This window comes from Centruroides sculpturatus, unplaced genomic scaffold (genome assembly GCF_000671375.1).
Source record: "Centruroides sculpturatus isolate CEXI.00-Female unplaced genomic scaffold, Cexi_2.0 scaffold1062, whole genome shotgun sequence".
Lineage (NCBI taxonomy): Eukaryota > Metazoa > Arthropoda > Arachnida > Scorpiones > Buthidae > Centruroides > Centruroides sculpturatus.
Window position 1 is genome coordinate 37,662 of NW_019385225.1, and position 10,658 is coordinate 48,319.

Consider the following 10,658-nt stretch of genomic DNA (forward strand, 5'->3'; position numbering starts at 1 on the left):
CCTGCAGATTAGACAGAGGAAAGCAAAGTGGAGGAAGCCATATGAACATTCTAAACTGTGTCGGGTTACTGCATATCATGTATTTTTCTATAGGTCTGTACTGTCTTTGAGATGTATAAGTGATCTTACATTAAAGTATTTGTTGTTCAGTTTCATTTCGAAGAATCTCAATTTGAACTGATGGAAGGAAACTGCTAAAATGGAATGCTATTCCCACAATTTTCAATGTGCCCAATCCTCCTAAATCTATTACGAGCAAAAAGGAAGCCTATTGGGGAAAGAAAACTTTTTGAAGAAATAGCAACCAATAGTAAGATTATATAATTGCTGAACTAGTTATTTTTTCATCTGAAATAAAGATTACTGTTTCGTTTAAGTATTCTCGGTGTTTTATAAATTGGCTGTTATTAAAAATCTTGTGTGTTCAATGCTATCTGTTTTTGCGACAAATGCTATATAGTACGAAAAAATAATTATTTTAATATGGTTTGACTTATAATTTATATATATATACACAGGGTGGTTATAATTAAAGTTGCGCTACTCAGACAACATGTCTAGAGCCCGTTCTCGTGGACGTATTTTGATGAAACTTAGTATATATGTTATATGGACCATGGGAAAGCATTGTAAGGCATTTTGAACATGTAATTGATGTAAGTGGATTGCACATTGAAGAAATGTTGTGAATAAAAACCTTTTGTGTATTTCCATTTTGTGTTTCTTGTTATTCTTGCGCCATTTTTTCACCTAGTGGTAAAAATTCGAACTAAATATTTTTTTGCATTTTCCTTTTCCTCATGGTCCATATAACATATATACCGAGTTTCATCAAAATATGTCTACGAGAATGGGCTCTAGACAGGTCTGAGTAGCTTCTGTTAAGGAAGAATTGAACAAAGTGATAATAATACTTTAGATAAATTAAATAAAAAAAAAACAACTTTAGTTAGAAAACAGGAGATTAGAACTGCAGGTAAATGTTTCATTTACATTTAAAACAATTTTAAACGCACTTTTATTTTGTTATGTCAAACATGGATAATCGTTTCTTTTAAACTAAATCAAAGCGTTATATAAAATTGGGTTTGCATAATTAACCGAAATTATTATTATATTTTTGACTGGAAATCACTGAATTTATTTAATTTTAGTTTAAATAATGTCGTATAAAACTGACTGCTCGTATAAGTTTGTTTAAAATATACGACTCAAAAAAACCCAAAATGGCGGATCCAGAAATAGATCGTGCGTGTCCTGACCTTCTTATATAGACCTTGAATCTAGTACAGCACCGTGTCGCTATCTCTTTGCGTAAATGCAAATTTAGTTGCGATAATTAAGCAAATTTTCGACGGATTTTCCTAAAAATTTAATCAGCGATTCTTTTCATCTTATTGTACTAATATGCCAAATTTAATAAAAGTCGAGCGAGATTTCGTTGAGTTATCGCGTCAGGGGATACATAATTTTGGAATTATGTCTTAGTTTACAGCTAAGTAAATATATTTTTCGATTACATACAATTGCATGCAATATTAAGTAAAGTTTTCTTAATATAGACTATTTATTTTACATTAATAGCATTACAAAGATCTCGTCCATTTTACATGTTCTTATATTGTTAGTTATCTCTATTTAAATTCTACAGGATTTCCTAAAAATAAATAAATAATTTGAATACATTTATAAAATATCTATCGATATATCGGTATTTGTATAAATTAAAATTGTTAAAAAAAAAATCATTAATCTAATGTTCAAGTTTCGGAAGAAATGCATTAATTCGTTGTTCGACAGTCCAAAATTTCTTATCCTTTATGTTTAAAGGGGAATGCCCTTTAGGTTCAGGAATCATCCAATTTTTTCCATACTCTGTAGCCACGATTAATTCGGTATTACAAGGAACAAGAACCTTCTCGTATACTAATTCTGCCGAGCATAATGTGAATTTTGGGTAAACGTACCTGAAATCAGAATTTCGAAAATCATAAATGATAAAAATATATTTCAAATATTGCAATGTTTTATTGAGTTATATGTATTTACAAATAAGCACTTTATTTTAAACTTATTTAAATATTTTTTTCCTTGTTAATCTTATTTGTATAAACACTAACGGAAGGCAGAGAGCAACCCGTCCTGAATAAGAAATAAGCATTTGTGACACTTCACAAAATCCTGAGATATTAAACGAAATAAAGGCCAACACACAAACATCCATGCAATGTATTTACTTTTATCTTCCCGGCTGATATTTATATAATACTGGAGAATATTGGAATCGTATCAAATTTGACCCTGTAGGTGTTTTGCAATTATCGACGTTTTCAGATACCCTGGACCCAAAAGTAAAATAAAAAATCTAGCAACAAATGTGGAACTTTCCTGGCTTTTATAAAATTTTATTTAAAAAATAGCTTTTGTATTATTAATCACAATAAACGAAATTAGTGTGAGGTGCCATCTCTTGTGAGATTTTGTTGTAAAAATCTTTTTATATTATTAATTATTATAAAATATCAAAAAGCTTAATTTTGAGAGTAATGATGTGTTTTATAAAAAAAAATTGTAAATGTTAATAACAACAGTGAAATCTTCATTAAGTACGACTCCTCTCGCGTTATGGTACATGACCCACTTCTATCTCTTCTCTCTCTCTACCTTTAAACACCAAAATTTAATAGCATCAATACCCCTTATATACAAGTTATCATGCCGAATTTCGTTATACTTAATCTTTACCCCATCCTGAGATATTAAACGAAATAGACACTAACACACATGCGGAATTTTTTCTCCTTGTTTGGTTCGGAAGGTCTCAAAAGGTATATATTTACAAAACACCCGGAGGATCAAATTTGACATTATTCTAATACTTTTTCTTATGTTATATCAACCCGGAAAAGTAAAAGCTGGCAAGCGCTCTTATGGCACTCAATTTACAAAGTTGTAAATATGTGTAGCGTCAACTGTTATAAGATTTTATTTCAAAATAATGTTTATACAGTATTACTTTTACAGATAGAATTTTGTAAGGGTATATTTTTCTTATTTTCTTTTATTTTTTTAAGCTCCTGGTTGTGTCAAAATGTAAAGAAAGGCCAAATATGATGTCTTTAAAATTTACAATTTTTTCAAATCACCTCTAAATTCCTACTGTCCATCTGTCTGAAAGTAGAGACGAGATTTAGAAAGCTTAGGGACAGGAGGACCCGATTAACTATATACGAACTTCTGGTGCAAACCAGGAGTTACCTTATTTCAATTAAAAATCTTCCCCTGAAACGAGTTAGATAGATTACCTGCACGACTCTATTGCTAGCAGGTAAAGTATGATTTACAGGGGCAAGACACTAATTTGAGGTGGAGAGCATATATTTTAAATTAAATAAAATACTTACTTGAAACTGTAACCATCTTCTATTGTGTGTTTTCCATACCAGAAATAACTCTGTTCTTCATACGTGAAAAATAAATTCACTTTCAAACGTTTATTCATCAGGACGAATTGAAATGAATTTTCTGGCTTTTTTTAAATAATAATAATAGTAAATGTATTAAACTTTACGGTAAATACATCTAAAGTTTATTTAAAAGTTGTGTTAATAACATTTTATTGTAACATAGTTTATAAACTATATATATAAATTTAATTTATTTATAAAATATAACAGTTAAAACATTAATTATAGTTTTTATACTAAATTAAATTCACATAAATATAGCAAAATCTCATAATTAAAAAGACCATTTTAGGGCTCACAGAGCAGGAAGAATTTATTTTAAACTATTGTTCCTTAGGCACTGCTCAGCAGCTAAACCTTTAAATTTTGGGTCCATGTGCTAACTCCACAATAAAGACCTTCCTGTAAACTTATCTTCTTCGGGGCCCTTCTGAATACTGATATTACTCATTTTCAATATTTTTTAATGTACGATTGTATACTTTATTTTCTAGTCTTTTGCCCCATTTTGACAAAATGGGCTCCCAAACGACTTAGACCCCTTTGCAATTGCATAGTCGCATCTACGGTAGCTTCACCAATGGCTTCAAACTTTTGGACGCCCGGAAACAATAGTTCTTTGGAAACCCTTTCTGCATACATAAATCAACGAGATTCCAGCAAGATATGAAGCAGAATAACACAGCCTTAGAGCATTAGGCTGACGCCTTAATTTGAATTATAATGTATAAAATTAATTTTCTGAGATATCTGAAAAATAATTGACCTAGTTGATATTTACCGTGCCATAGACTGCATGAAGAACTGAGCTTTTCGTTAGCTGATCAATTAGGGACGTATCGAAATCTCTTATCCACGCTGCGAAATCAATATCGTAAACATATGGGATGAGAGAGCATTGCCTATACCAACCTAAATAAAGTAATTTTGTAATATATTTTAAATAAAATACAAAATATAAATAAATATATATATTAATAGAGATCAATTTAATTTATTATTTAATAATAATATTATTATACATTAACTTAATCTACTAAATTTGATCCTGGATCACCCAGAAGCGGTCACGTCAGAAGTTATAGTTTCTCGCCTTGTGCGGTTTATTTTATACGAAATTTAGTGTAAAAGATAATTGAATTTATCAATCTGAATGTCTCAACAAGAAAAATGTTTGGAAAATTTTAAATTTTAATGGGTTAATTGAAAACAAAACTTACCTAATAGAGTGCCACTGACCAGCCAGAAAGGAATCAGCTTTGGTTGAAACTCTCGTTTAATTTCCTTGATGTCTTCGATAAACTCGAGTCCAAATTGGATATCGGGAACGCTAATATTGCGGTATCTAATCATAAAATTTTTGGTAGATTCGAAGTTACAATCCAGAAAACGAGAGGTCATAAGTTCAAACAGAAAATAAATCTTATTTTTAGGAGCGAAATAATGGATTCCATTATCCTCAAACGGCTCAATCTGAAAGCTAATAGAAATTTATTATGAGTGAATATAAAGTAATAACTACTAAAATTACTTATTCGTATAAAATATAACGAAATTTTTAATAATAATTAAAACAGTGCAAAACTTACACAAATGAAAGAATCGAAACACTTGAAAGTTCTTACATAGGAAAGGAAGGGGAAAAGTGTTTAGTGGCTGAAGAGAATCATATGAATCAAGACTATTTTTAGAGATACCATTATTAAGTTAAATAAAAAAGTGTGGTTTATCGCGAACATACTGCAAATTTGGCTGCCTTGAATGGCAGAATCACACTGTATGTGAAGAGTCATTAATTACAGTCAAATTATGAACACGCCGTTTATTATTTGCTCAATATTTGCTCAATATGATGCCAGATATTTGCTCAATATGAGGACCATATTGAGCAAATATCTGGATCCGGTGTAAAACTATAGCAACAACGACAGTTGAGATGGACCCGCTCCACATAACTCTCATAGTTCTTACTGTGGTTCCTGTATATTGTTTTACTACGAATTAGTTTAATTAACACACAAAGTACCATTTATTTTCCTTTGTAAATGTAGAAGACTTCGCAAGAAGCCCCCAAAATTTCTTAAATTAGCTCTTATACCTGCATCACTAAGGTGTTTGTTTAGCATGAGAGTCTCGTACAAATAAAATATTTAGGCTTGTCTATGGTACCAAAAGTACCATAATAGAGCTTTTTGATCCTTTATTTTTTTATAGAAATGTCTTCCTCGTGTCCTGAAATGTCACTATACCAGATTAAATTGCATTTAGATTGCTAAATATGTTTATAATTAAGGATAATTTAATTACGATCACCCAGTATAACTAAGTGTTATCTTGTATTGTTTAAGGTGATTAGTCAAATCAAGCTGAAGATGATACGGAATTTACTTTCGACCAATTAAATGTAAAAATTTATTAACCGATTCATTTTTATTAATGTTTAATAATTAAATATTCAAATAATTATTTTAATTGTTTTACAATACACGCAATAATCGCAGATTTATTTAATTTTCGATATTAGTTTATTGCTAGCAGTTTTCCTACAGTTTCACTATTATGAATACTCGTTTTAGAGGTTGTTCCTGCTGTTGTTTAGATGAAGAAAGGCCATTTTCGAGTCCCGTCCATTTATCAAATCTTCAATCTTTGGGCGAAAATTTAATTCGCCGCTCTTATTCAGAAGGAAAGTTGTGTTCTGATCCGGCAAATATCAATTTAGACCAAGCCCAAAGCTTTCAGAAGAGTGATATTTATTATATAAACAAAACTACGGATAATAATAATAATAATAATATGGCTCCCAACTCAAAGAAAAGTTTTCATTTTGATTGGCACACCTACAGAAAAGAAACGGAGGACTTTTTCTCCGTTAATCGAATGAAATATTTATATTACGTTCCCGCCACTATTGGGAAAAAGGAATCAAACTATATGATAATGAATAGGATGGCAATAGATAACATAGCCCATCGGTGGCAAACTCAGAGAGGAACTTACACGAACACTGAAAAAAACGAGTATCTGTCCACTTCTAACGGTGATTATTGTTCTCTTCCTCCACATTATCCGATTCTTTATCAAGATAAGGAAGGGATATTCGGAGAAATCGCAGCATCTCCACGATGGGATAGAGTGACCGGATATTCACGGCTCAGAGTAACTAAGAGTATCGAACCTCTTATCGTCACTCCCGGAGAATTACTCAAAAGCAGAAAACGAAGACCGGTCGATTACATCGATACCATCCAAGGAGAAATTTTCTCTTCTTCATATAATCTACATTATTCTAATCCGGCAGATTATAAACGAAATTTCGAAATTTTCAATCGTTACTCCATATACGATACCGTGAAATTAAATGATTCATAAGCATTATATTAATTATAATCTCATTTAATAATCGTTTAGCAATTTAATATAGTCTAAACTTATAAATTAAATATATAATTTCAGTCAATTTATTGTTTAATAATAATTGTAACAATCGTTCAATACCTTTTAATTTATTCCAAAAATTTTAATTATATATTTAAAATGAAGTTTATAATTAATAAACAATTATAAAAATTAATTTCTCTTTATGTTAAAATAGAAAATAGAAACATTTAAATCGAACATTACTAATTATTAAGCTTAATAATACCTTTCGAATGCTCCTTCGTGTCTGACGAATTGAAGTTCCCCTACATTAATGTGCGAAACATCTGCAGGAAGGGTTGATAACTTCCCATGCCATAAGTAATTAGATCTACGAAAATACGTGACAACATGAATAACGTATCCGCTTAGAGTATAAAATCGATGAGTGATGACATTCTTAACAAGTAACACATCTAGATTTTGTATTGTTCTTTCGTTAGGATCTACATCTTTGATTAAAGAATAACGAAAATTCTGTTTTATCAGATGTAAAGTTACCTGAAATGAAGAAGATCTACTTTATAATGCTTATATAATACACGAATCGTATACTAAAAAGAATAGAACCTTATCTAGTTTTGCTCCATCTTCTTCAAATATTCCAAAAGTGATTATTCCCTCGATTTCCTTTTTTAATTTAAAGTTTTTCTTTAGAAGTAATTGCTTTTCTTCGTTATTTAACGAGTAAAATAAACGATGAGGATCGATGAGAAATATCTTAACTCCTAATATATTTACTATCTTAACGAAGTTTTCTAATGAATTTCTTCTTGTATCAATCTAATAAAATAAGTTTAAAGTAATTTTTTTATCGATTTAACTATTAATAATAACATAAAAATATAAATTTTAATGTTTAATTAAAAGGTATTTAATTTAATTTTATCCTAACACAACTAGAATGAAGAATAGCTGAATCATTGTAATTCAATTGTTTTTATAATCATAATTAAGTTGTATTTTCTTTACAAACAATTATAAAATAATGCAATATTTAATTGGTATAATAATAATAACGCAATATACGATATTTAATTTGGAAAAAAAAATTGTGAAAAATAAAAATGTCAATTGTTATTACATATGTGTTTAGGCTCATTAATTAATTAATAATAAAGTTATTAAAAATCAAGCGTGAAATTAATATCCTTTTTTTAATTTATTACAAATTTTAATCAAATACTCTATTAATATTTAATTAACGATATTAGATTTTAGTTAGCGAAACTAATTTTATAGAAATTAAGTAAAACTTATTAATTAAATCATTTGATAAATAAAATGATTATAAATAGACCAGTTCGGCTTTAGTCTATTTACATGCATTTTTTAATTATTTTTATAAATGTTTGCATTGTTTGAACTGTGACGAAAGAGTTTAGTGTTTTCTTAACCTGTATGCTACTACTTTTTAGCATTTTGAACTGTGTGGTAACATACAGGTTAATGTTACGTAAAGGTTTTTTAATACGAATTTCTCTGGGTTCATTTTCTTCGATGTAACAAGTCTGAGTTGAAAAGAAAGTCCGAATAGACAAGTTATACAGGACTAGAAGCACGTAGATTAATTACCTATACCTTTACCCGAAGTCGTAGTGAGAGAGAGAGAGAGGTTCAATACGTAATAATATATATATAATGGTCCTAAACGTAGTATATATAACTTATATTATTACGTATATTTACCCACTACATTATTACATGGATATACTACTATATTTTGTGTGTGCGTGTGTATTTTTCTTAAGAATTGCTAGCACTGTAACGTCGAAGAATATTCAATTATAAGTGATATACTTAATTAAAGAAAGATATACTATAATATACTAATCTATTGGAAAAAAATCTAAGGAAATTAGCTAAATTGTTCTATAATTATTAAAGAAACAAAGAAGTTAGATAAAATACATTATTAGAGAGGTTGCGGCCGACGTTTCCATCTCGAAAACGTGAACGTCGGATGTTCAGCTCCGCTTTCCTGTAAGCCTACACGTTTGACGTTTGGAACGTCAGTGGAATCATGCTCGACGTTCCAAACGCCAAACGTCTAGGCTTACAGAAAGGCGGCGCTGAACATCCGACGTTCACGTTTACGCGATGAAAACGTCGGCCGCAACCTCTCTATTGTAATAAAATAACTTTAATACAATTCAGTTGCAAAAGTTAAGTGAAAAATAGTGAAAATTGTAATGATTTATCGATAAGAATTGAGTAAGACAATTATATACAGTTATCTAAAATGAAAATATTAATACAATAGAAGTCGCTTATTGTTATCAATCGTCTAATGTTATCGGATTTATCACGTTCCAAAATATATAATTTAAAAAATACATTTTAAAATTTCGTTTATTGTTCATTATCTTTAGATTTAATGGCATTGAATGCTATTTATAAGTTTAAATTTACGCAACATGTTTCACAACGAATATAATAATTCTATTAAAATCTTAATTAACAGTTACAAAGATGCAGTTGTGTTTAAAACTTACATATTCAATCAAAATTGTCTCCACCAACATTAATATACTTTTCTCAATTCAATAGAAATGCATTAACGCCAATTTGATAGAAATCACGAGAATGAGAAGCCAAAATGTCATTAAAGGTACTTTTTATTGCATTTCTTTCCATGAAGACGTTCCTTGACAAAAAACTGTCTAAATGTATTAAAAAAAAAGTGATAGTCTGTTAGCAAAATATCTAAAGAATAAGACAGATGGGAAAGGAATTCATTTGAATACTTTCATTTTTGTGACGAATAATTAATTATCTCTCTCACAGAGTTCATTGTTGTGCTCATTTATCGAGCTTTCCCTAATATATTTTCTGTGTTAAATTATATTTTGAGACACCATAAAGTGTTGATACTAGACTTTTACACTTTATTTTCTTATGTACTTTACAGTGTTTAAATCAATTGTTCAAATGCCAATACACGTTTCAATCTAGTGCCCCTTATCTGTTTTCTACAGTGATTTTAAGTCTATTGTTATCGTGCATAAAACCAAACACCACCGTGTATTGTAAACCAATTAAACTTGGTGCAAATTTTATTTTAAAAAATTACTTGCAACACTTCATCTTGTTTCAAAATATATCGTATAATTCATATTCTAATCTATAGAAGTTATATAAGATTGTATTTTATATTTCAATCTAAAAATTATTATTAAATTAGTAATATTTACTACGAAACAACTCTATACGATTACAAAATTTCTACCGGTACACTAACCTGTAATCTTTCTTTATTATCTTGATAAAATAAAAGAATAAACGTGTAAGAATACCAGGCTAAAATAAAGATTACAATTAAAGAACATAAATTAAATCTAGTTATTCGACGCCACATTATTTCTAACAATCTTTTTTTTTATCGGTTATCTTTCTCTTGAACTTTGAACGAAGCTTTTAAAATTCATTGTTTGTCGTATACAGTGTAACAATGTCCTATGTATTATACAAGCTCTAAAGTTTTTTCGTCCCATATTTTTAAAAATTATCTCAGAGAAATATTATTCATTTTAAATACAATAATGTAATCTTTAAAAGTTATATATATATTTTTTTAATTTGAATTATAATTTCTTTATTATTTACAGAATTGGTTTACGAAGAACACGCTACACTTGAAAACGTATGGCCTTAAACAGATACAGTACTTGTTTCGCTAATGCTACTAGATACATTGATTAGAAAGTTATGGGCGTTTGAAGTTTTACGAGCTGCTAAATCGTGCACGCGTGAATCTGTGGATGTCTGTGA

The 10,658-nt window shown here is 29.3% G+C and overlaps 1 protein-coding gene across 3 annotated transcripts; it reads right to left on the reverse strand.

Moving 5' to 3' along the window:
- Positions 1–1,601: 1,601 nt before the first annotated feature.
- Positions 1,602–10,221, reverse strand: LOC111636396 (fukutin-like). 3 transcript variants are annotated; one of them, XM_023381642.1, is made up of 6 exons: positions 10,129–10,221; positions 7,114–7,670; positions 4,688–4,947; positions 4,249–4,379; positions 3,405–3,529; positions 1,602–1,967 (listed from the first exon to the last, which is right to left on the reverse strand). In XM_023381642.1, the coding sequence occupies exons 3-6, from the start codon at positions 4,866–4,868 to the stop codon at positions 1,754–1,756; spliced, it is 651 nt and encodes a 216-aa protein (XP_023237410.1). In that variant the 5' UTR covers positions 4,869–4,947; positions 7,114–7,670; positions 10,129–10,221; the 3' UTR covers positions 1,602–1,753. The 3 variants fall into 3 exon arrangements, with proteins under 3 accessions (XP_023237410.1, XP_023237409.1, XP_023237408.1); XM_023381641.1 differs by lacking the exons at positions 7,114–7,670; positions 10,129–10,221 and adding an exon at positions 5,494–5,686 and having other exon boundaries at positions 4,688–4,940; XM_023381640.1 differs by lacking the exons at positions 7,114–7,670; positions 10,129–10,221 and adding an exon at positions 5,566–5,661 and having other exon boundaries at positions 4,688–4,940.
- Between the last annotated feature and the right edge of the window lie 437 nt (positions 10,222–10,658).